At 39.4% G+C, this 26,197-nt stretch overlaps 1 protein-coding gene across 4 annotated transcripts in view; it reads right to left on the bottom strand.

Moving 5' to 3' along the window:
* Window positions 1-26,197, bottom strand: part of PPM1L (protein phosphatase, Mg2+/Mn2+ dependent 1L) — a 325,454-nt gene that overhangs the window by 87,562 nt on the left and 211,695 nt on the right. For all 4 annotated transcript variants that reach the window (XM_006072835.4, XM_025288968.3, XM_044945377.2 and 1 more), the window contains exon 2: window positions 5,963-6,137. In XM_006072835.4, the coding sequence (XP_006072897.1) occupies window positions 5,963-6,137 (175 nt within the window). The remainder of the gene's footprint in view (window positions 1-5,962; window positions 6,138-26,197) is intronic.

The following is a 26,197-nucleotide window of genomic DNA, read 5'->3' on the forward strand; positions in this document are numbered from 1 at the left end:
CCTGATGTGAAGAGTCAACTCACTAGGAAAGACGCTGATGCTGGGGAAGATTGAGAGCAGGAGGAGCAGGGGGTAACAGAGGATGAGATGGTTGCATGGCTTCATTGATTCAGTGGACATGAGATTGAGCAAACTCTGGGAGATAATGAAGGACAGAGAAGCCTGGCATGCTACAGTCCATGGGTCACAAAGAGTCGGACATGACTGAATGACTGAACAACAAAGAGAGACATGAATAACATATAAGCATAAAAGTAAATAATGAGGAAAAAAAATTCCCTCTCGGGCTATTTCAACCCTTCAACTTTTGCCCACTCTGTGAGTGTTAAATCGCTTCAGTCGTGTCTGACTCTCTGCAACCCTATAGACTGTATCCCACCAGACTTCTCTGTCCATGGGATTCTCCAGGCAAGAATACTGAGTGGGTTGCCATGCCCTCCTTCAGGGGATCTTCCTGACCCAGGGATCGAACCCACATCTCTTATGTCTCCTGCGTTGGCAAGTAGGTTCTTTACCACTATTGCCCACTATGATAAATACACTAAATACTTAGGTTAATGATGCTCTCTGAGACACTGTGGAATGCTATTTTGATCCCTTCAAATCATGCAGCTCTTTTCCTTGGAAATTTCTCTCTGCTAAATCCAATCTATTGAAATGTGTATGAACTTGTACCTCCCTTCAAATAAAAACATTAACGGATCAAAAGCTAACCATATCTTCTCATGCTAGATTTTGCTTAGTATTAATAAGTGCCAATAAAAAAAAATCTAAGCAGTCTTATCAAAAAGTCTACAAACAATAAATGCTGAGGAGGTGGCAGAGAAAAGGGAACCCTCTTACACTGTTGGTGGGAATGCAAACTAGTACAGCCACTATGGAGAACAGTGTGGAGATTCCTTAAAAAAACTGGAAATAGAACTGCCATACAACCCAGCAATCCCACTGCTGGGCATACACACCAAGGAGATCAGAATTGAAAGAGACACATGTACCCCAATGTTCATCTCAGGACTGTTTACAATAGCCAGGACATGGAAGCAACCTAGATGTCCATCAGCAGACGAATGGATGAGAAAGTTGCGGTACATATACACAATGGAATATTACTCAGCTATTAAAAAGAATGCATTTTAATCAGTTCTAATGAGGTGGATGAAACTGGAGCCTATTATACAGAGTGAAGTAAGTCAGAAAGAAAAACACCAATACAGTATATTAATGCATATATATGGAATTTAGAAAGATGGTAACAATGACCTTATATATGAGACAGCAAAAGAGATAAAAATGTAAAGAATAGACTTTTGGACTCTGTGGGAGAAGGCGAGGGTGGGATGATTTGAGAGAATAGCACTGAAACATGTATATTATCATATGTGAAACAGATCGCAAGTCCAGGTTCGATGCATGAGACAGGGTGCTCAGAGCTGGTGCACTGGGATGACCCTGAGGGATGGGATGGGGAGGGAGGTGGGAGCGGGGTTCAGGATGGGGAACACATGTACACCTGTGGCTGATTCATGTCAATGTATGGCAAAACTAATACAATATTGTAAAGTAATTAGCCTCCAATTAAAATAAATAAATAAATATTTTAAAAATCTAAGCAGTCTTAACAAGAATCCATGAATGATGGCTCAGAACCTTTCCTCCCAAAATCTGGTTTTGCCTCACTCATACAGTCTCACTCCCTATCTTACCAAAAAAAGCATGCCTGAGCAAATTCATGTGCACATGCCAAAAAAGCTAAGTGACAGTTGTCTTCTAGTCAGTTTTTAAACAAATTACATGGGATATCTGTGAAGAGAGGAGAAAGGCAAATGAGCAGGCAGAAGATTCATGAAGCAGCTACCTGCAACCTTCCAGAAACCATGGCTACCTGAGTTTTCGATGTCAAGAGACCAGAATCACAGTTTTAGAAACGGAAGACATCTATGAGATCCTGTTCACACCTTCCATTTCTAGGGAAATAGGCTTTAGGGAGGTTTGGTGACTTAATCAAGGTCACATACCTGGTTGGCAGCAGAGCTAGGAACAGAATCTGGGTCTTCTGGCTCCAAGAACTCTTTCAATTATACCAGAAAAATCTTTATTCCTATAACAGTCTGACTTAAAAATAAACCAACCAGATGAAAATCTAAAATGGTTTATATTCATACAATTCCTATTTTTATATACAGAATATAATTAACATTATTGAACCTTTTCTCTGTGAATGAAGGTCACTGTCAAGCAGACCAATGATGTCAGCTCTATAATGCAGGGTTTGTGAATGCTGATTTGAATTAGAGTGTAGCACCATATGATGACTACTTTTTATGGATTTACTTTTTGCTCTTATTCCTTGCTGCTCTGAGGCTCTGCTCTAAGCATCATCCCCTCCCCTACCTTCTAATTCTAAATTCATGTTTCTGAAAGTCTGTTCCCTAGAGTAATATGAAATGTAGACAAATGTTTATATTCATTGCAGCATTATTCATAATAGCAAAACCAAAAAACACCATAATCGTCCAACATAAGAAATGCTTAGTGAGTAGCAATTTCAAAGAATAGAACATTATGCAGCCATTAAAATTACCTTCCCATGAAGAGGTTTTAATAAAATGAATAGCCACTTTCACTGCTCCTTTTCTCCACATACCCTCAGCTTAACTTTAACAGATTATGGATATTATAGAGTGTACATATTCCAAATGGTCAGGAATTTTTCGCTAGAAGCCATAAATCTATGTTTTAACATAAACATAAAACATAAGTCTATGTTTTAGCTAGATTTCATTATGTAAGGTCTCTGTTTTCTATATCTCGATTCCTTTCTGCCCTTTCTATGCTTGTCCCTCTTTCTTACAACTGTCAAGCATATTGCTATGCATTCCACAAATGCCAACGGAGTGAGTGACAACCTGCACGAATATGGTGACAGCCCAGCTTGTTTAGTAGTTAGGAGACTGGAATTCCAGCTCTATAACTAACTGTGTTACTTTAGACAAGTCTCAGTTTTCTCATTATAGAATGGTAATGGGCAATCCTAAAATTTATATGGATGCATAAGACCCAGAATTACCAAAGCAATCCTTAAGGTGGAGGGTGGGGAGAAGCAGGAGGCATAACCCTCCCAGACTTCAGACAATACTACAAAGCTACAGTAATCAAAACTGCATGATATTGGCACAAAAACAGACATATGGATCAATGTAACAGAAGAGAAAGCCCAAATATCAACCCACACACTTATGGACAATTAATCTTTGACAAATGAGGCAAGAATATACAATGCAGAAAGGACAGTCTGTTCAAGTGGTGTTGGGAGGGTGGGACAGTCACATGTAAATCAATGAGGTTAGAACACATCCTTTCACCATACACAAAAATAAATTTAAAATGGCTTAATGAAATATAAGACATGACAGCGTAAAACTCTTTGAGGAGAACACAGGCAAAACATTCTCTGACATAAATTGTACCAATGTTTTCTTAGGTCAGTGTTCCAAGGCAATAGAAATATAAGCAAAAATAAACAAATGGAACCTAATCAAGCTTATACACCTTTGCACAGTAAAGGAAACTATAAACAGAACAAAAAGACAACCTATGGACTGGGAGAAAATATTTGCAAATGATGTGACCAGTGAGGGCTTAATTTCTAAAACAGATAAACAGTTCACATAATTCAATAACAAAAAAACCTAAGCAACTAAATTGAAAACTGTGCAGAAGACCTAAACAGACATTTCTCCAAAGAAGACATAAAGATAGCCAATAGACAGGTGAAAAGATGCTAATGCTGGAGAGGATGTGGCAAAAAGGGAATCCTTTTATACTGCTGGTGGGAATGTAAATTGGCACAGCCACTGTGGAAAAGTGTGGAGGTGCCCCTCCCCCCAAAAAAAACAGAGATGCCATATGATCCAGCAGTCCCACTCCTGGGCATATACCTACCCAAACAAAACTATAATTTGAAAATACAGATGCACCTCAGTATTCATAGCAGCACCATTTACAGTGGCCAAGACATGGAAACAACCTAAATGTCCACTGTCAGATGAATGGATAAAGATGTGGTATACATATACACACACACACACACACACACACAATGCAATGTTACTCAGCCATAAAAAAACAAAACAATGCCATTTTAGCAACATTAATGGACCTAGAGATTATCATACTAAATGAAGTAAGTCAGAAAAAGACAAATAGCATATGATATCACATATGTGTGGAATCTAAAATATGACACAAATGAACCTATTTATGAAACAGAAACAGACTTACAGACTTGGAGAACAGACTTGTGGTTGCCAAGGGGGAGGAAGAAGGGGTTGAATGAACTGAGAGTTTGGAAATAGTTGATGCAAACTAGTATATATAGAGATAGATAAACAATGTCCTACTATGTAGCACTAGGTACTATAATCAATTTCCTGTGATAAACCATAATGGAAATGAATATGAAAAAGAATATATATACACATATAACATAATCACTTTGCTGTACAGCAGAAATTAATACAATATTTAAATCATCTATACTTCAAATAAAATTTAAAAAATGGTTACGGGGACAGGAAGCAGATGGACTGTCTGAGTTCTATAATCTCTGAGAATCTTGAAACTTTAAAAATTATTCTGACAGGGCAAGGTACATAGCCTTACGTTACTCCAAGAGGCTGAGAGAGGAGATGACTGAGCATTCCAAAGAGAAGAATGTTAAAAACAAGACAAATACAGAGGCTAAATAACCAAAAGCCCAACAGGCAGAAGAAAGTCACCATGTCTTTCACACAATCAATAAAGCAAAGAAGAATCAGAGAGAGTAGTGATGTCCTGGGCAAGCCTAGACATGTGGATCTACCCTGTGAATATAAACAGGTTAGAGGTTTGAAGGAAAATGTGGACAGCTTAATCACCACAAAAGGTGCGTCGGTGGTTAGGCATGTGCAGAAAAAAATTTTTTAAGGTTTGCTCTTCTGTTTGTTATTTAAGCTTGAAGTCAAATGTTAAGAATGTCAGCACTGACACTGTTTAGATCATGTGAAAGAAAATAAGATGCATAATAACAATTCCTTTGTAGAAATAAAAACAGAAGATGCTGGCATTAAAAAGGGGATTAATACTACTAGTGTTTGACCATTAGAAACCTATTTTTCCATACTTCTTAATCCATTTTGTGGGAGGGTGGGATGCAGAGGTGGTATGATCATTTTAATCAAGATATTTCTCCTGAATAAGTTTAGTTTTATTAAAGACTTTAATAATTCCAAGTAATATGGCACTGGTTTCATTACAATTAGGTTTTAGCTGACAGACCATGTAATAGATAAAATGGTATTACAAGGGAGGTCAATCCAGGCCTTCACTAATAAGTTCCTTCATTAAAAAGCTCTTTTGGATAATATGAACTTACAGAAGGCAGTAAACCAAAGTGTCCAATGTGGTGTTACGGACTAGGATTCATCTGAGGAGCTAAAGGAAAAGAAAGTCAAGTTCAACTTGAAACTTCAGGGGCAAAAATGATACCTCTTCAGAAAAGAAAATTTCTGAAATTAAAAAATAATACTTGAAGCAACTAACACTTCTTGGATTATTGGATGTAAAAGTTTTCAGCTCACATCTAAAATTGAAGAGACACTTTAAAAGATTAAATCAGTAGAAGCATATTGCTGATAAAAGGCCAGAAAAATTCCATTTAAAAAAAGAGTAAAAAATTTTAACGGAATTTGATATTTAAGAGCCATTTTTAGAAATCTCTTGATTAAAGTCTTTGATACTAAAACTTCAGAGATGAAACTTACTGCTAATCCATGTTATATAACTTTGAATCCAGTCTGTCTTTCTTCTTCTATCAAAGAAAAGGACCTAAATGTAACCAAAATCTAAAAAAAAATTTCTTTAGAAGAAAGCATTGTATGTGTGCATGCATGTGTGTGCGTGTATGTATTAAAGACCAACATACCTGCTTCATCATAGGATACAGTCAATTTTTCTAGCATTTCTCGGTCAATTGATAGAATCTGCTGTTCAAGAATGGTCTGGTAAGACAATACACTATTTTCTTTGTCTTTCTCGTAGTCTTGAAGATGCTGCTTAAGGGCCTCTGGGAGTCGAGATTTTACATATTCAGCTGCTGTCTGCAGATAAAACAGAGAACTCCATTAGTATTTCTCAACTTAGGTTTTTCACTTCCCCTTAGGTGCTGTAGTGAGAACTCAAGAGTACTGTGGAACCAGCTCTTTACGCAAACACGTCCTCGTCACTGCCGTTGTCATTTGTAGACTCCACTGTACCAAGTCAAGATGCCAAATACACAAAATCACAGACTTTTAAGAGTTTTCCATCAGGTTTAAAGGTATAAAAGATGTGGACTGGCATTTAAGGAGTGAGAGCTCAGAGTTTCAACTATTCCACTGAACCTGGAAGACCCAGTGATAGTAATTCTACTGGGGATAATCTGACTCACCCTTGTCTAGAATTCAGAAGCTCGTAACTCATCAGAGCAGGAAGCCCTACCATGCTGTAGCATCCACATCTCTGCTTTGCTTTCTTGTTCTCTGCTCATTAATGCTTAGGCAGGAACTCTTGTGAAGCAAATAAAAAGGAAAGCCCTCTGCTAGGGTTAATAATGGAATAATAGGAGAAACAGAAAATGAAGAGATCTAAAACAATGATGCCTCCGTCTGAACAAAGAACTATTTACCACTAAAATACCTTGGCCTTTATATATATATACACACACACACATAAATGTATGTGTGTGTGTGTGTGTGTGTATATATATATATATATATACATATATAAAATATATTTTCTATTATATATAAATAATATATCTATATATTATTCTGAACTTTTTTTCATGCTTCTGGACTATCTGCGTAATAAACTCTCAACTAGTGACACCCAAAATTATACACAATGACTTTCAACCAAGTAAGCAAGCTTCCCTTAAGAGGTAGGAAGGAAGACATCTGAAAAAGATCTTCCCAAAGATTCTGATACATTCTTCTGCTGGACTGAGGCCATAGCACACTTTTCTCCCTTCCAGCTAAGAATCACAGTTAAAGTCAAGTAGAACTTCAAGGGAGAAATTAAGTAATAGAGCAGCATGTATGACTCAGAAGAACTGAGTTCTTAAATTCTTAAAACACATCTCTTGAGAATGCCAAGAGTTTTGGCATCTCCTTACAGTGCAGTCCTACATCATACGTAGAGGGTCTAAAGTTGATAAAATAAATGAAGGGATATATCAATAACCTCATATATGCAGATGACACCACCCTTATGGCACAAAGTGAAGAGGAACTCAAAAGCCTCTTGATGAAGGTGAAAGTGGAGAGTGAAAAAGTTGGCTTAAAGCTCAACATTCAGAAAACGAAGATCATGGCATCCGATCCCATCACTTCATGGGAAATAGATGGGGAAACAGTGGAAACACTGTCAGACTTTATTTTTTGGGGCTCCAAAATCACTGCTGATGGTGATTGCAGCCATGAAATTAAAAGACGCTTACTCCTTGCAAGGAAAGTTATGACCAACCTAGACAGCATATTCAAAAGCAGAGACATTACTTTGCCAACAAAGGTTCGTCTAGTCAAAGCTATGGTTTTTCCTGTGGTCATGTATGGATGTGAGAGTTGGACTGTGAATAAGGCTGAGCACCGAAGAATTGATGCTTTTGAACTGTGGTGTTGGAGAAGACTTGAGAGTCCGTTGGACTGCAAGGAGATCTAACCAGTCCATTCTAAAGGAGATCAGCCCTGGGATTTCTTTGGAAGGAATGATGCTAAAGCTGAAACTCCAGTAACTGGCCACCTTATGCGAAGAGTTGACTCATTGGAAAAGACTCTGATGCTGGGAGGGATTGGGGGCAAGAGGAGAAGGGGACGACAGAGGATGAGATGGCTGGATGGCATCACTGACTCGATGGACGTGAGTCTGAGTGAACTCCGGGAGTTGGTGATGGACAGGGAGGCCTGGCGTGCTGCAATTCATGGGGTTGCAAAGAGTCGGACACGACTGAGCAACTGATCTGATCTGATATATTATTTACAATTATATTCACAATTACTAGAAAACTAAAATAAGAGAAATTGTTAAACAGTATTGCCTCTGGGGTATGGGCGCAGAATAAGGTGAAGACACATTTACATATTTTTTTAATTCCCATAATTAAAAACATTATCTTTAAAATATGTTTTTTTGAGGGTAACTTTTGTAGTTTTCCTTCTAAAGGTTAGCACAATTTAGGATGAAAAAAAAATTGCCAGAAGAACGACAACTGACTCTCAGGAAAAACCCACTGGGAAGTGGTGGGAAAAGCTATATTTCAGTCTTCAGAGCAGCCAAATATAGCATACAACACTTCATTTCCAAATTTAAATTTAGATCCTCTAAATCGGTTGCTGATGAAATTGCAACTTTAAAATATCACCAAACACCGCTCATTTTCTCTGCCAGCCAGCTAGCTAGTGCAGAACAAATACAATTACTCCGAAAAATGTAAAAGGACTCAGCACATTAGTATAACATACTTAATTCTAGAGATTAATAACAATTTTCTCCTGACAATGGAAAATGAAGAAACATACTGCAGAATAACTATTTCAAAATTCATACTACCTTACTATTCAGTGTAACACGTGTCTTTGATTTTTTTCCCTTGGAAATACCTATGAAGTACAGGAAATAATTCTATAACGCACACGAAAAAGTATTGGTGTACTCAGTTTTACTGAAAGCAAACCACACATTTTCTTCCCACTGTGTCCACTGATATACTCTTCTAATTAAAAACGTGATGTAGGTCTTGGAACAGAGCCAATATTTTTTACTAAAGTGGAGTTACATTTTGGCATTTCATTTCTAAAGCAGTATCATTTCATGGACAGTCAGCCCTCTGTATCTGCTGCTGCTGCTGCTGCTAAGTCGCTTCTGTGCGACCCCACAGACAGCAGCCCACCAGGCTCCCCCGTCCCTGGGATTTTCCAGGCAAGAACACTGGAGTGGGTTGCCATTTCCTTCTCCAGTGCATGAAAGTGAAAAGTGGAAGTGAAGTCGCTCAGTAGTGTCTGACTCTTAGCGACCTCATGGACTGCAGCCTACCAGGCTCCTCCGTCCATGGGATTTTCCAGGCAAGAGTACTGGAGTGGGGTGCCATTGCCTTCTCCGGCCCTCTGTAGCTACAGGTTCCAAATCTGTGGATTCAATCAGCTGCAGGTGGAAAACATATGGAAAGAAACCTGCCCCACCAGTCTGGGTGAGTGCCCTCGGCCAGCACCAGGGCCCCTCCAACGTGGCCCACAAACTTGCCAGCCTGACTAGGCACCCTTGGTGGGCACCAGCATAGCCCCACAGTGGGTCTCACCCTAGGGGTCATACCAGAACATTTGCAACAGTGGCAACGAGGCCTTACGGCCAGCCCCAGCACCAGCATGCCCACAGGAAGAGGACCGTTGTCTTACACCATATACAATAATGAACTCAAAATGGATTACAGACTTTAAGGCCTGAGACCATAAAACCCCTAGGAGAAAACACAGTCAGTATGGTCTCTGACACTGATCTTAGCAATATTTTTTTGGCCCTGTCTCCTCAGGCCAGGGAAACAAAAGCACAAATAAAACTACATCAAAGTAGAAAGCTTTTGCACAGCAAAGGAAACCATCAACAAAACAAAAAGACAACCTACTAAACAGGAGAACATATTTGTAAATGGTGGATCCGATAAGGGGTTATTATCCAAAGTATATAAAGAAGTCGTACAATTCAATTTTTTAAAAATCCATTTAAAAAATGGGCAGAGAACCTGAATGGACATTTCTCCAAAGAAGACATACAGATGGCTGGCTAACAGACACATGAAAAGCTGCTCAAAGTCACTAATCATCAGGAAAATGCAAATCAAAATCACCATGAGCTATCACCTCACACCTGTCAGAATGGCTGTCGTCAAAAAGACAACAAATAACAACTGTTGGTGAGAATATGGAGAAAAGGGAACCCTTGAGCACTACTGAAGTGTAAGTTGGTGTACTCACTGTGGAAAACATGAAGGGTCCTTTAAAATTAAAAATAGAGCCCCTAGGCTTCCTGGTGGTCCAGTGGTTAACAGTCCACCTTGCAATGCAGGGGACATGGGTTCCATCCCTGGTCCATGAAGATCCCACATGCCACAGGGCAATTAAGTGTGTGTGCTGCACCTACTGAAGCCCAAATGCCTAGAGCCCATGCTCCACAACCAGTGAAGCCACCGCAGTGAGAAGCCTGTGCACCTCAACGAGAGAGTCGCCCCCTCTTTGCTGCAATTAGAGAAAAGCTTGTACCCAACAATGAACACCCAGCGCAGCCAAAGACAAAACAATAAATTAATTTAAAAATACTATTAAAAAGCTACCAAACAATCTAGAAATGCCACTTCTGAGTATTTAACCAAGGGGAGAAAAAACCCACTAACTCAAAAACAGCCCTATGTTCAGTGCAGTACTATTTACTATGGCCAAGATATGGAAGCAACCTAAATGTCTGTTGGATCACGGACAAATTCCACACAACCATAGGGACAGTTCCAGCAGCCTATCTTGTGTATTTGCGTGTGTGTGAGTCACTCGGCTGTGTCCGACTCTTTGCAACCCCATCCACTGTAGCCTGCCAAGCTCCTCTGTCCATGGGATCAAACCTAGGTCATCTGCATTGCAGGCAGACTCTACCATCGGAGCCACCAGGGAAGCATAGCCAAGATATGGAAGTAAACCAGAAGTTCATTGATAGAAGAATGGATAAAAGAAGATGTGGTATATATGTGCAAAGGAATATAACTCAGTCGTGAAAAAGAATAAAATTTTGCCAATTGCAGCAAAATGGTATTACGCTAAGTGAAATAAATTAGACAGAGAAAGACGAATACTATGTGATCTCATTTACATGTGGAATCTAAAAAACAAATGAACAAACCAAAGAAGAGAAAAACAAACTCATGGATATAGAGAGGTGGAAGAGACAGAGTGGGAGGTTAGGTGAAATAGGTAAAGGGGATTAAGAGGTGCAAACTTCAAGTGATAAATAAATCACGGAGATGTACTATACAACATAAGGAATATATAGGCATTCCTTGTTTTACTGTGCTATCATTTATTGACCTTTTTTTTTTTTTTAACAAATTGAAGGTTTGTGGCAGCCCTACATTGTACGATAGTGGTCAGCAATTTTTAGCAATACAGTATTTTTAAATTACTTTGCCAACAAAGGTCCATTTAGTCAAAGCTATGGTTTTTCCAGTAGTCATGTATCGATGTGAGAGTTGGACCATAAATAAGGCTGAGCACTGAAGAACTGATGCTTTTGAACTGTGGTGTTGGAGAAGACTCTTGAGAGTTTGTTGGACTGTGAGAAGATAAAACCAGTCAATTCTGAAGGAAATGAATACTGAATATTCATTTGAAGGACTGATGCTGAAGCTGAAGCTCCAGTACTTTGGCCACCTGATGCAAAAAGCCAACTCATTAGAAAAGATCCTGATGCTGGGAAAGATTGAAGGCAGGAGGAGAAGGGGACGACAGAAGAAGAGATGGTTGGACGGCATCACCGACTCAATCAATGGACATGAGTTTGAGCAAGCTCCAGGAGATGGTGAAGGACAGGGAAGCCTGGGTGCTGCAGTCCATGGGGTCACAAAGAGTCAGACACGACTGAGCAGTTGAACAACAACATTTTTTTAATAAAGGGTATGTACACTGTACTTTTTTTAGACATAATGCTACTGTATACTTAATAGACTATAATAACTTTTATATGCACTCAGAAACCAAAAAAAAATTGTATGGTTCACTTTATTGCAATATTAGCTTTATTTCAGTGGTCTGGAACCAAATCTGCATTATCTCAGAGCATGACTGTAGCAGATAACACTGTAATAATTTTGTGTGGTCACATGGTTACTGGACTTACTGTGGGGATCATTTTGTAATACATTTAATTGTCAAATGACTATGTTGGACACCTGAAACTAACATAATGTTGTGTGTTAACTATACTTCAATTTTTACAAGTTAAAAAAAAATTCAGAAAATTCCATAAAGCAAAACTTGAATCTGCCATGCCAGCAACTGTTTACATAGGATTTATATTTGTATCAACAACTATTTACATAGCATTTACATTATATTAGGTATTATAAGTGATCTACAGATGATTTAAAGCACATACATAAGTTATAGGTAAATACTACACCTTTTTATATGCAGCTTGAGTGACTTGGATTTTGGCATCTGAGAGGGTCCTGGAACTAATCCTCTGTGGACACTCAGGGACTACTACAGAGAGTTCTTTCCACTGGGAAAGATTTTTAAGAAGAACGGAAAGAAACAAGTCTAGCAAAATTTAGCTTCTTTCAAGATATTTCAAGAAATCACCTTTATACTGAGGTGATTCTCTAAGTGTATTCAAATGTCAGTTAAAACCTTACATTCTAGCAAAAACCTATGCTAAAAAGTAGGCTGGCTGTCATAAAAATACCACACGATCTCACGTGTGAAAAATAAAAACACAAAAACCAAACTCACAGATACAGAGAACAGATTGGTGGTTGCCAGTGGTGAGCAAAATGGGTGAAAGTAGCCAAAAGATACCAAACCTCCACTTATAAAATAAGTCCTGGGGTTATAATGTGCAGCATGGTGACCACAGTTAATAATGCTGCATTGCATCGTTGAAAGTTGATAAAACAGATTTTAAACGTTTTCATCAAGAGAAAAATATGCATAATGATGTGTGATTAACTAGACCTTACTGTGGTGATCATTTCACAATATACACAAATACTGAATCATTCTATTGTACATGTGAAACTAATAAGTCAATTATATCGCAATAAAAAACAGGTGTTCATAATAACTGAGACTAACTATTGCACAAGTAATCACACAAAGAGCAGCTCAAATTTTAAACTTTCACGAGTTCTAAAAGTGAAGTGAAAAACAAAATAAAAAAATAGGATTACTTATCTATTCTTTCATCATTGGTAAGTGCTACTGGAAATTTAAGTCCTAAACTAACTGTTCCAGAAATACTACTTTGTTACAATCTTGAGTCTTGCATTTGTGTGTTACTTAATGCTTTTCTCAGCAATTTAGGTTGCTAACATTCTGTGTCTTCACAATAACTTTGAGTGAAAGTAGGCAGAATATGGGCTTCCCTGGAGGCTTAGCTGGTAAAGAATCTGCCTGCAATGTAGGAGACCCCAGTTTGATTCCTAGGTTGGGAAGTTCCCCCGGAGAAGGGACAGGCTACCCGCTCCAGTATTCTTGGGCTTTCCTGGTGGCTCAGAGAGTAAAGAAACCACCTGCAATGTGGGAGACCTGGGTTTGACCCCTGGGTTGTTAGGAAGATCCCGCGAAGGAGGACATGGCAACCAACTCCAGTATTCTTGCCTGGAGAATCCCCATGGACGGGCTACAGTCCATGGGGTTGCAAAGAGTCAGACACGACTGAGTGACTAAGCACAGTACACAGGCAGATTATGGATTTGGCCAATCCTTCACATCCTTTAAAGTAGGCTCAAATGTTATAAATTCTGTTAGTGAACCCATCTAATAGCAGCCAATAGTCTTTCAAGTATTTATAGAGGTACAGGTATTTTAGCTCCCCAGTTTGGCTGATGTAAAGACTGTATCTTATACATCCTTGTATTCCCCCAGCACCAGGTTCAGTGCTCTCGACCACAGAAGCTTAATACCTTTACCATATCCAAGAATCAGGGACTTTGAAATCGCTTTCAGAGAAAACTTCCAGACAATTCATCATTCTTTGTTTGCAATCAGAACTTCCTTTCACGACTCAAGAAAGGTGTGGTCTTCTACTGGCAAATGGAACTACACTTTGTCTTTAATTATTATTGGAGCCATTATTTTTAGGAAGTAAACAACTTAACTCCACAACATCATCCACATGCCAACATGGTCAGTTATGTACTTCATATACCAAGCCGCATATGAAGCTCTATTTAACAACGTCCTCTCCATAGCTGTTTGATCTTGTCCATTCTTACCTTTATTTCTTCATTTGGGAATGAACTCAATTCTGGTAGGGGCTCTCTGAGCAGTCTATACATAGAGTCCCTCAGGATAGTGTTCCTGAGTGAAAGGTTGCCTTGCGGGGTGTTAAAGCAGCCCCGACATTCAGGTTTTGCTTATCTGAACTGCTGAGTAGGTTCACAAACATACTTCAGGAGGTGGCAGAGAAACCTCAGAGCAGAAAGTGGACGATACAGGTTCACAGGTTCTTTCGGTTATAACTGGGAAGATAGTGGAATAAAAAGATGGGCTAAAAGTTTTGAGGCCATGCACACAAGGTGCCCAAAACTGCTTCTTACGGACTTTGCATACATTTTTATTACCCATGCCAACTTCATTCTGGAAGACGGTAAAAAGCTGGAGTAAACCCTGTAAAAAGACTCAATGAATGAAAAAGATAAAAGAAGCAGAACAATTAAGGATCTAAATTCTGGGAACCTACCAGGTAGAATGCTCATACTGGTCATTATGCAAAAACACTACTAACTCTAACAGTTGTATGTTCTTTAAGAAATAACCAATTTCTATGAAATCATTTTGCAGGGGATGGGGAGGAGTATGCAAAAAAAAAAAAAAAAAAAAAAAAAACCTAGTGTATTTTAAAAGCTGCTAAATGCTTCACAGTTCATCTTAAAAAAGAAAACCTGTCAGCCAGCCAGTTCTAATTAACTGAGTGTCTGGTGAGTGAAGCACATTAGATTTGACACTGCTGGGAGAACAAACCTCTGCCACAAACCTGCAGTTTTAACATGCAAACAACACACAGGTGAAACACTAGAAAAACGCATTTCACAAACCAATACAAAAATAGATGTGAATCTTGAGATAAATTACCATTTGTTTAACATATGAGCTATGATAAGTGCCGAGCAGCCTTTAGGGAAAGAAATTAAAGAGGGCACAAGAAAAAGAATCAGGAAATCATGCTGATGGAGGATTAGTTTAAGGATCAGTTTTGAGGTTGAAAACTCTTGTTGGAGGAAAGAAAAACAATCTATAATGTAGTGAATGTGACTTCATGGGGAAGAATAATAAAAGAAGTTGATGAAACTAGGAGTATGAGACAGCCGGCAGGTGAAGAAGTTTCAACCCCCTGTTAAACCAGGGAGTTTTGACTTGTAGAGGTTAGTAAGAAGAAACAGCCGAAACATCAAAGAGAGTGAATAAATTATCAAATCTTGTTTGAGGAAGAATGTGCTTGAAATCAGAGTTTACAATGCATTGAAACAGAAAAACGATTAAAGCAAGGAGACAAAAAGCCTGAAGTAAAAGAAGACTGGCCTTCTACACTGTGATTGGAATATAAATCAGACAATCTTTTTGGACAAGCAAATGAAAAAGTGGAACCAAAACTTTAAAGTAGTTTACACTTTTAACTTAGTAATTGTCCTTCCAAGAATTTAAGAAAAAGTTAAAGATGAGCATAAAGAGTTGTGTAGCAAACTTGTTTATCAATCAAAGTATTATTCAAGATAATGAAAGTCTGTCTAGAAATTGGTTGATTACATTATGGGATGGCTGAGAAATGGAATACAATGCAGCTATTATTAAAAGTCATGTTATGAAAGAATACTAATAATGTGAGAAAACATTCATAATGAAAAACATTACAAAGCAGTTTGCTTACTACACATATGAGGGGGAAACGGCTGAATTACATTAACATGTATCATTAGTTATCTCAGACTAAAGAGTTTGGTTGATATTTCTCTATGCAGTTTTCTTCATTTTCCAAATTTTCTAAAATAAAAAACAGAAAAATGATTATTTTCCGTGTGCTAAGCACTGTGCTGAATGCTTCACACGTGTTTGCTTATTTCATCCTTACAACAACCCTTACTGGGTTTTTCTAGATGAGGAAACGGACTCAGAGAGGTTAACAAATTTATCCTTGGTATACAGTGAGTGGTGGACTGGAGCAGGAATCAACAAACACTTTTGAACCAGAACAGAAAAAAAAAAATCATATTTTACAAAGAAGACAATGCCTAATGTGGTCCCTTCTTTGTAGGGTAAAGCAGCCCAGGCTAGGCTAAAGCCCTTGACAAGAGAAGGAGAGCACAGAAGCAAAGCTTGGTGACTCATTGAAAAGAAAAACCCATAAAATGGTCTCAATGTTGCAAAACTGTTAGTTAAAGATGATGGAGATGCTATAGAATATAATGGGAAAAGAGAGTAAAGTGAACATTAAATTTACTTTGAACATTTAACTGTAAGCCTGAAAACGGTCCACCTCTGTATTTTACAGAATATCTACCACTCCCTAAAAAAGAAAAACTTCCAGGAGGAAAAGTATTAGACTTATTTTAGAAAACTCCAAAGAAAAATATAAGACTAATGATTTTGGTTATAAGTTTCCAAGAGGCAAAAGCTATTTTCAAGAAGATATTAAGTGATATTGAATTCAATTCTAATACAGCCTCCATTAGAGAAAGATCATGAGTAAATTAGCACTATGTTCAAATCACTCTTAGGATTTTTCTCTAGGAATCTGCAAAGAACAAGTTACTATTCATTTTAACTTTAATAGATATAAAAATAGGCCTCTGATGTCCTTAACTATGGAAATATGCCTTACAATTTTTATTTAATATTGCATATTTCATAGATGTGGGAAGCTTTTTTGCCACCTTCTTTTAAATCAAACGTTCTATTTTACGACCAACTCTAAGACCCTATCGGAGAAGGCAATGGCAACCCACTCCAGTACTCTTGCCTGGAAAATCCCATGGACGGAGGGGCCTGGAAGGCTGCAGTCCATGGCATCGCTGAGTCAGACATTACTGAGCAACTTCACTTTCACTTTTCACTTTCATGCATTGGAGAAGGAAATGGCAATCCACTCCAGTGTTCTTGCCTGGAGAACCCAGGGACGGCAGAGCCTGGTGGGCTGCCGTCTATGGGGTCTCACAGAGTCGGACACGACTGAAGCAACTTAGCAGCAGCAGCAGCAGCTAAGATCCTATATACAAAATCCAGTTTTACATTTAAAAAATTAGGTATGATATTTAAAGGAAATGTAGTGTTCAAACTCAATTCTCACTTAGAAGATATTTTCAAAGCCAAGGAATGGATTGTATCATTAAGTGTGTAATGAGTTGTGTTGTAAATGAGGATCCTGATGTAAAGACCCAATTTTAAGCAATTTTGAAAAACCAACAGATGAGATTCTAAGATTATTAAACCTGGAAATTCATCTTAAGAAGAAATAGCCACTTTTGCTTCAAGGATGGTCCAACTGTGCTTTGCCAAGATAAAAAAAAATAAAAAGTTCTGGAATTTTCCTATCTTTCAAATTATCTGATTTCATAAATTACCCTTCCCCTTTCATTTTATTTAATGTATGTATGTACACACATTCACACACACTGTAATTTGGCAGAGACACATCCTCAAGCTCCACTGAAATGAATGGGACCAATAATTGATGGCAGTGCCTTTCAGTTTATATTTACATGGCATGCATGCCTGCCTTGCAACACACACTGCTACTGTTTCTGATAGTGTCAATCATGGACAGACCCAGGCTTTTAAGACTGGATCAAAAGGAGACTAAAGCAAAGGGGCTGACCCTTGGACCCATGCTAAGGGTGAAGTGCACACTAATCCCCCACACAATAAGGTGCTATCTCTGGCTCTGAGTGCATCTGAGCAGTTGACCCTCTGGGGAGAGGAAGGCTTTGACACTGAGGATGACACAAGGGAGGTAAAGTGGGGGATCACTTCTGTAAATGCTGAGTAGAAAAGAGCTAAATTTTAGGAATAGTAACTCAGGGATGATGGCTATGCATTCAGCAGATAAAGGAGATGCTTCAAAATTCATGCCACAGGAAGACAGAGAGAGAAGGGAGTAATATTTTTATTTGCAGACAAGGTTGCCCTGCCCTTGAAGGGAGATGAACGTCCATGTGCTGAGTTGGCAGCAGCCAGCATGGACCACAGGTGAATTTACTTAGGTCCACCTTGACATCCATCTTTCTTGGGGGAACATATCATTAACTCTTGACAATAGCTCTTTGGCTGCAGACAGTTCAAAACAACATCAGAGTGAGTGTCCTTGCCCACCAGAAGAGGACAGAAGGCAAGGGAGTTGTTCCCATCTCTCACCTGCCAAGAGCATCATTTCTTGCCATTTTCAGTCTTTGCCACTTCTAACCTGGAGGGGTTATTTAAATAAGAAAAGCATCTTTCACAGGACCATCTTGCATTTCTGAATTCATAATTATGCCTCAAGGAGGCAAATTTGATTCCTTCTAGACACAAAGCATCAGGAAAAAGTCTCAGGCTTAAACCTGAAGTATGTAAAGGTTACCCTATGCTTATTATGGAGATTTGCAATTGCCCTGAAAAACCAAAGCTGTGGACCTGCAAATGCTAGTCAGTCGGGTGGCAAAATGACCACAGAGGGTGACTCAGTATGTTAGGGACATGGAGTCATATAATCTAACCTATTTAATATGGAAATTGAATTTTTCATTGATTTTAAATATTAAAATGATGACAGCTAAGTTATATGTTTTTCATGACAACTCCTCTGGGGTTCCTCAAGTGACAAACCTTTGATAAATAACTATCAGTCATCTGACTCATATGTATTCTGAGGCATAGTCATGTGGTAGTGCCAAGCATACCACAGTGTGAAAATATAATGCAAACTCCACCTCCTGAAGGACTGCTTCCCTGATGACAGATGGATGTTTTTATATAGGATGTTTTTAAATATATATATGTATATACACATACATATATAAATCACAATAAGGTATCAAATACTGTTTAGCCATGTGGTCCATTTTCCTAAGCTTATTATCTTGGTCAAATCTACATTCACACTCTAAGGGGTTCTATCTCTTTACAATCTAAAGAAAAGTGGAGGTTATTTCACCACTGCTGCTGCTGCTAAGTCGCTTCAGTCGTGTCCGACTCTGTGCGACCCCACAGATGGCAGCCCACCAGGCTCCCCCGTCCCTGGGATTCTCCAGGCAAGAACACTGGAGTGGGTTGCCATTTCCTTCTCCAATGTATGAAAGTGAAAAGTGAAAGTAAAGTCACTCAGTCGTGTCCGACTCTTTGCGACCCCATGGACTGCAGCCTACCAGGCTCCTCCGTCCATGGGATTTTCCAGGCAAGAGTACTGGAGTGGGGTGCCATCGCCTTCTCCGTATTTCACCACTACTACTTACCAAAGTGATGATTAATAAACTGGATCTCAGTTACCACACATATTCGAGAGTCACGGGACAGACCATACTGTACTAGTTCCATGACTATACTAGTTCCTTCGTTTTATTTTCTTAAAGCACATACACACATTCAAGTTCTCCTGAGAGATGGCAACATAAAAACAGCCAGCCAGTAGAGTTGTTTTTTTTTTAATAAATCTATTAAGAAAACAAGCAGAACCCAGTCAGAGTGGTCTTCTGTGTAATACGTGAGTCCCTATCTCTTCAGCAGTTATAAAAAGACATAATAAATTGTTTCATACTCTATATACTTGAGATCTATAGAAGAAAAATGTTTACAGACAGGAAAATGTTTCCTATTCAAAGGAAATTATGGTTAATCACTGATAAAATTCCCTTTCATTTCAGAATGTTGGGGCTAGAAAGCCTGAGGAAAATTTAACTTCTGTGAGCACTATTCAAGTGTATTCTAGAAAGTTCCATGCATAATGCTAACCAAAAAATGCCCTTGGTGATTCAGGAAGCCAATGGGACCAACTGTTACAAATGAATTATAAAACCCTCATGAACAATTCATTAAAAACAACTCTGTAGCTATGAAAATACAGCAGTCCCTCAGGGAGACAGCCGAAGCACAGTGAGACAAAATGCTCCTTGGCTGGCAACAGGGCCAGAGGACCCCTCTTGGAACTCATCTGACTCCTTCCCATGATATCCTATCAGGCTCTTTTGGGAGGACCTCCAGAGAGCTAGTGAGGCCACGGCAGCAGGGAAGCTGAAGACTGATGCCAGTCAGTGGATGTCCCCAGTCTGACATGCTTGGGGGAAGTGTCCTCAAAAGCAGCATGAGACTTAGGCTCCTTGTATGTGCAGTGGGGGATTGGATAAGGGTCCATCTTTCTGTCCAGGAATCTGGTCTTCTGTAATGTGATTTAAGGATCCCAAAAAGGACCTCTGCCCCCAAACCATTTTCTCTTTTGGCTTTGAACCCTGAAATTCTATCATTACAACTTTCAATCCCTGGTTTACATCAGTTCTTCCCCTTCCCAAAAGGCAAATATTCTAAAGAAAATTAATACAGTAAGAAATGTTCAGTCTTAGTGTGGACACGTTGATTAGATTTTTACACACAGGGAAGGGGAATGAGAGGGCTTCCCAGGTGATGCTTGTAGTAAAGAACCTGCCTGCCAATGCAGATAGGTGTAAGAGATGTGGGTTCGATCCCTTGGTCAGAAAGATCCTTGGAAAAGGAAATGGCAACCCACTCCAGTATTCTTGCCTGGAGAATCCCATGGACAGAGGAGCCTGGCGGGCTACGGTCCACAGGGTCGCAAAGAATCAGACACGACTGAAATGACAACATGCGCGCATGCAGGAAGGAGAATGAGAAGCAGAAAAGCACCCAGGGAAATTACTGGAAATAAGAGGTAAAATTGTCAAGTGAAGGTCAGGAAAGACAAACGTTGTCTACTCTGAAATTTAACCATGTACGGAGGGAAACACAATAATCTGTACTGTTTGAAGGTTTAATTTACTCTTCACCACCACTGGCTCCACCTGCAAGGCCAACTATCAAAACTATTTTAAGGTTAACCTGAGAAGGAAAACATAATTTGTTGCATTTCACATGTTGATCAATAAAGAATGCATTCAGTGACATCTACAGCACATTATTTTAAAAATTTTCTTGTTCAGATAGTAGGCATTGCTAATGCAGCACAAGTATCTTCTAGAACAAAAGCCACTGCTCCCTCAGCAGGGCTGCCACAGCACTGTCCTGCATCAGACCTCTCCTACAGTTCTCAGTCACTTCACAGTGTCTCCATCTAGCTATTTGGCTCCTCACTAGTTTGTGAGCAACTAGCAGGGAGGACAAAAGTCTTTCACATACAAAGATTTCCCCAACATCTAACCCAGTGCAGGGATGCCAGAAGAAAGTGATGGGGAAGGGGTGCTTCAAAACTAGGCTTAGAACCTTATGAGTGATAATCCTGTATAACCACAAACATGAAAAAAAGGACCAGGTTCCCTGTGTTTCCATCACTCTGACATTTGTCATAGGCTAGCAATGTTGTACTGTTTTATATTTCTTAAGCACCAAATCCTGTTTAATTCCACAGAAACAGGACAGCTGCTTTGGGCAGAGCCAAAGCTTGTTGTATCTCAAACCAAGAAAGTGTTCCCTGCTATTTTGGGATAATTTTGAACCTAAATGAAAATCTGATGAGTGCCATGGATCCTCTTCCTAAACATGTGTGCACACCCACACATACACACACATGTGCATGGGACTCTAGAGTTAGAGTCCCATTTTAGGAATCTGAGTATGAAGTTCATGAACCAGGTCACAGTGAAGGCTTATTAGATGCATGCATGCATGAGAGGGGCACTAGGTACAGGGCTGTAGTTTTTCTACAAAATGATGTGGTTAGACTTGATCGGTATTTCTCAAGGGTGGTACGCCAACCAACTGCTTCTGAAGCACCTGGGAGAGGGAAAGGGGTGTCTTAAAAATGCATAATATGGCTCCTGCTTCATATTCAGTAAGTCAAGGTATTTCATAAGGCACCCTAGAATCTGCTTTTTAAACTTGTGCTACATTTCAGCAAGCTTACTGAGGAGTGAAACCCACAACATCTACCCCTGAGAGTTGTGATTTTTTAACACCTAGTCACATATATTTTCACAAAGTTAGACAGCACATTCTGATGGACATCCAGAGTTGTACCAGATTCTCCACAATAAGAGCCCTCTGCATCCCCCAGGACTCAGTTTGGCAAGTAAGTATTTTTAATTCTTGTAATAACCTTGACGGTGTGCAGTGACATTCCCATACTGCCTGTCTACCCTCAGTGCCACAGGCTTTTCTTTTTCCTCCATCGAACTGCAAATCTGCTCAGCCTCTGAAAGGCTACCCCTCCCTAAAGCAAGCTAAGTGACCTTGAGTCTTTCTGATAGCAGCAGCACCTGGAACCCTTTTCCAACAGCTTGTGGCCAATCAAGCAGATCTCAGCAAGCTGTGTGAAACAGGCCACAGAATGACCTGTGGCAAAGCACCTTGAAAACACCATGATTTCCTCTTGACCAAGCCGGGCATGATCAGAACACTGAGCTGACCTCTGCTGGGGACAGTTAGTAGAATTGGGAAGCCTGGGGAAGAGCAACAAAATGCGGCAGAAAAGAAAGCAAATCAGCATTTCCAGCACTGTTGCAGAACTTTGCATACAGAGTTTGAAAGGTACCTTATTTTAGCAAGAGAAAAATGGAATACCTAATTGCATGGAAAAGCTATAATTTCAGCAGTGAACGCACCTGCTTGCGTAAATATAAAATGACATTTTAAAATCTGAATGAGCAAATAGCTGACAGAAAAATGTACCCTTTCGCAAGTCCTGCTTCAGTTCCACATGATGACAGCTGGATGGGCAGGCAAGCTGTAGTGGGGTAGAACTAAACCTTTCAATGAATACAGCAGGGTCCACTGTGTGCCAGGCACTGTGCCAGCTGCTAGGAATAAATGGTGGGTGCATATCAACAGGCCTCTGCCCTTAGGAAGTTTATCATCTAGTGGAGAGATAAGACTTAACCAAATAATCACTTACGTGTAGAAGCAGAAGTGCTCTAAGGAAAGGAACAAGGTTCTTTGAAAGGATCTAACAAAAGAATGGAAACAGCCTGCAAAGAGGTTTCCTGAGAGACTGACACTTAGTGGAGATCTAAGAAATGATGAGGAAGGTCACAGCTAAGGAGGGTCACAAGATGAAGGAAGGAAGAAGAGGCCAATACACGTGAGACACACAGTCTATTTTATTGATAGGAATTTGCCAAAATGTGGATAAATGAGAGCCACAGGTGAATGAAAGTTGAATTTAAGGATACAGGCCTTCAAGATGGACGTGTGCTCTGAGATGTTAAGATAACCAGTCACTGGGTCTGTTGGGGAACATGAGGGAGGGCTCCGTGTTCACTACACCTGCCCAAACAAAACCAGAAAAAACTTTCTGTTGTTGTGGGGGCGATATTAGTTTCTGAATTTCTTTTCATTAAAATAGCTTTTATAAAGAATCTGAGTTAAAACATCACTAATTATTAGAGAAATGCAAATCAAAACTACAATGAGGTATTACTTCACACTGATCAGAACGACCGTCATCAAAAAAATCTACAAACAACAAATGCTGGAGATGGTGTGGAGAAAAAGTAACCCTCCTACATTGTTGGTGGGAATGTAAACTGGTATAGCCACTATGGAGAACAGTATGGGGATTCCTTAAAAACTAAGAATAATTCAACTACCATACGACCCAGCAATCCCACTCCTGTGTGTATATCTGAAGAAAACCATAATTTGAAGGGATGCATGCCCACCAATGTTCATTGCAGTATTGTTTACAATAGCCAAGACATGGAAGCAACCTAGATGTCCATCAACAGAAGAATGGATAAAGAAGATGTGGTACATATATACAATGAAATATTGTGCTGCTACGTGTGTGCTCAGTAATGTTCGACTCTTTGTGAACCACAGAATTTGCCAGGCAAGAACACTGGAGTGGGTTGCCCTTTCCTTCTCCAGGGGATCTTCCCAACCTGGGGATCGAACTGGGGTCTCCCATGTTGCAGGCAGATTCTTTACCTTCTGAGACACCAGGGAAGCCTAGTGAGCAACTAGTGTGGTTTTATTTTCTCCTCCTCACCTCATCCTCACACTGTCACTTCTCTTTGTTTAATTCAGGCCACTGGTAGAGCCCTCAGCTCTCCTTCCATGTAAATTCAAACGTTGAATGTACACCAAGTTTTGACCTTCTTACAAAAATATTCAGAGTTATAACATATCTGGGTGTCTTATACAAGTGATTTCTTTCAAAAGTCAGCTAAAATAGCATCAATTGCTAAGTATAACTTGATTGGAATCATTTGTCCCAAGTTGTAAAATTTTTGCCCTCAAATTCAGAGGAATAAAACTAAAATGAGCTTTTCTCTTTTAAGAAATGTACGTCTCAGTAGGGTAAGAAGGAAGCCAAATGGCCTTTCCATTCCAAACTCCACTTTCATTATTCTGTGTTGATGTATGATCCTATTCCACGCATAAAGTTCCCCACAACCAGAAGAGTAGGAAAGAAGACTCAAATGCATAGTGTGGCCTAGTATTTCCCACAGAGACAGACTCAGAAAGATAAAATCTGAGTAACTGAGAGAGTGTTCCCATCTTTAGTGTTTCCGCCTACCAGGGAGAAGAGGCTGAAAAAAATCATAAGTAATGTAGTTCACCTTTCTAAGTGGGTTGGGCCAGCTCTTTAGTAAGCATATATTTAACAGCTACCATTTATTGAGTACTTACTGTGTGCCAGGTAGTATGTTTGGTCCTTTATATAAATTACTTTATTTAATTCTCACAACAACCCTGAAAGGTAGGTATACTTATAGATGTTTTACAGATGGGCCCCTGCATATTTCCTACAATCCTTTGCTCTTCAACAAAGTCTACAGTGTCATAAATATTTTGTGTAGGTAAATTTTAGGAAATTGAGACTAAGAAAAAAAGATAGTAAAGTTGAAATGAAGCCCAGGGATAAAGTTGAAACACAAAATATATGCCTTAAGATTCCTTTGATTTGTTAGTGATGAATTAAAATCTGAGTCCCCAGCACCCAAAGCAAAGAAATAAAGGCTATCATCTTTACAGGTCATAGTATCCTTAAAATATAGGAAGAATCAAAAAAATGCCTATGGGAGACAATATTAATCAATTAAAGAGCTATTTGCCATTGTGCCCAGACATACCCTGAGAATTCATCTCAATACAGTGCTCCAGGCAGCAACCAATCAACCAAAGTTAGCACAGGAGATAAAATGCGTTCATGAGCCTTGGTCTAAATCAAGGGTCGCAAACTACAGTAAAAAAACCTATTTTGTGAATAAAGTTTCATTGCAACATGGTCTCACTCAGTTGTTCACATATTGTGTATGGTTGCTTCTGAACTTCAGCGGAAGCATTGAGCTATTGAGAGAGAGTTTGTGAAACAAAGCCTAAAACATTTACTGTATGACTCCTTATAGAAAAAGTTTACTGAACCCTGATATAGATGCATTATCAAACTAAAGCAAAATTAGCAGGTCTGTGTGTATACAACTGACATTGTTTAACTTACATTTATTATTTCCCCTCAGGTATTGAACAATGTGTTGGGTTTCAGGTGTATGAAAATAAGTTGTACAGAGTTGTTACCATGAAAGAGTTCACAACCTAGTTACAGAAATAACTAAACATATAATCACAAGACAATTTGATTTGTTCTAAGATATAAGTCGGAGAAGGCAATGGCACCCTACTCCAGTACTCTTGCCTGGAAAATCCATGGACGGAGGAGCCTGGTAGGCTGCAGTCCATGGTTCTTTCACTCTGTTTCTGGAAACCAACATTAAACAGTGGGAAATTCCATATTAATGAGTAACAATCACTTTAACTTCCATATGGTTTTGGTTAAGCATGAGCCTTAGGCTCATGTGGTTTTGGTTAGCCTTAGACTCATATGGTTTTAGGCTCATATAGTTTTTGCTTAAGCATGAGCCTTAGGCTCATATGGCTTTGGTTAAGCATGAGCCATCAGGGTCTTGGAGACCCTGGTGCTGCAAAAGATTGAAGGCAGGAGGAGAAGGGGACGACAGAGGATGAGATGGTTGGATGGCATCACTGATTTGATGAATATGAGCAAGTTCCGGGAGTTGGCGATGGCCAGGGAAGTCTGGCGTGGGGCAGTCCATGGGGTGGACGACTGAGCAACAGAACTAACTGAAGCATGAGTCTGTAGTTACCCTTTTGTCCACCAGATGGCATTCATGAATCAAGAGAAATACCTAAATAAAATGATACTCGAGAGGAAAACAAAAAACAAAAAACAAAAAAAGGGGTCGCACAGAGTCAGACACGACTGAAGCAAC

This window comes from Bubalus bubalis, chromosome 1 (genome assembly GCF_019923935.1).
Source record: "Bubalus bubalis isolate 160015118507 breed Murrah chromosome 1, NDDB_SH_1, whole genome shotgun sequence".
NCBI lineage: Eukaryota > Metazoa > Chordata > Mammalia > Artiodactyla > Bovidae > Bubalus > Bubalus bubalis.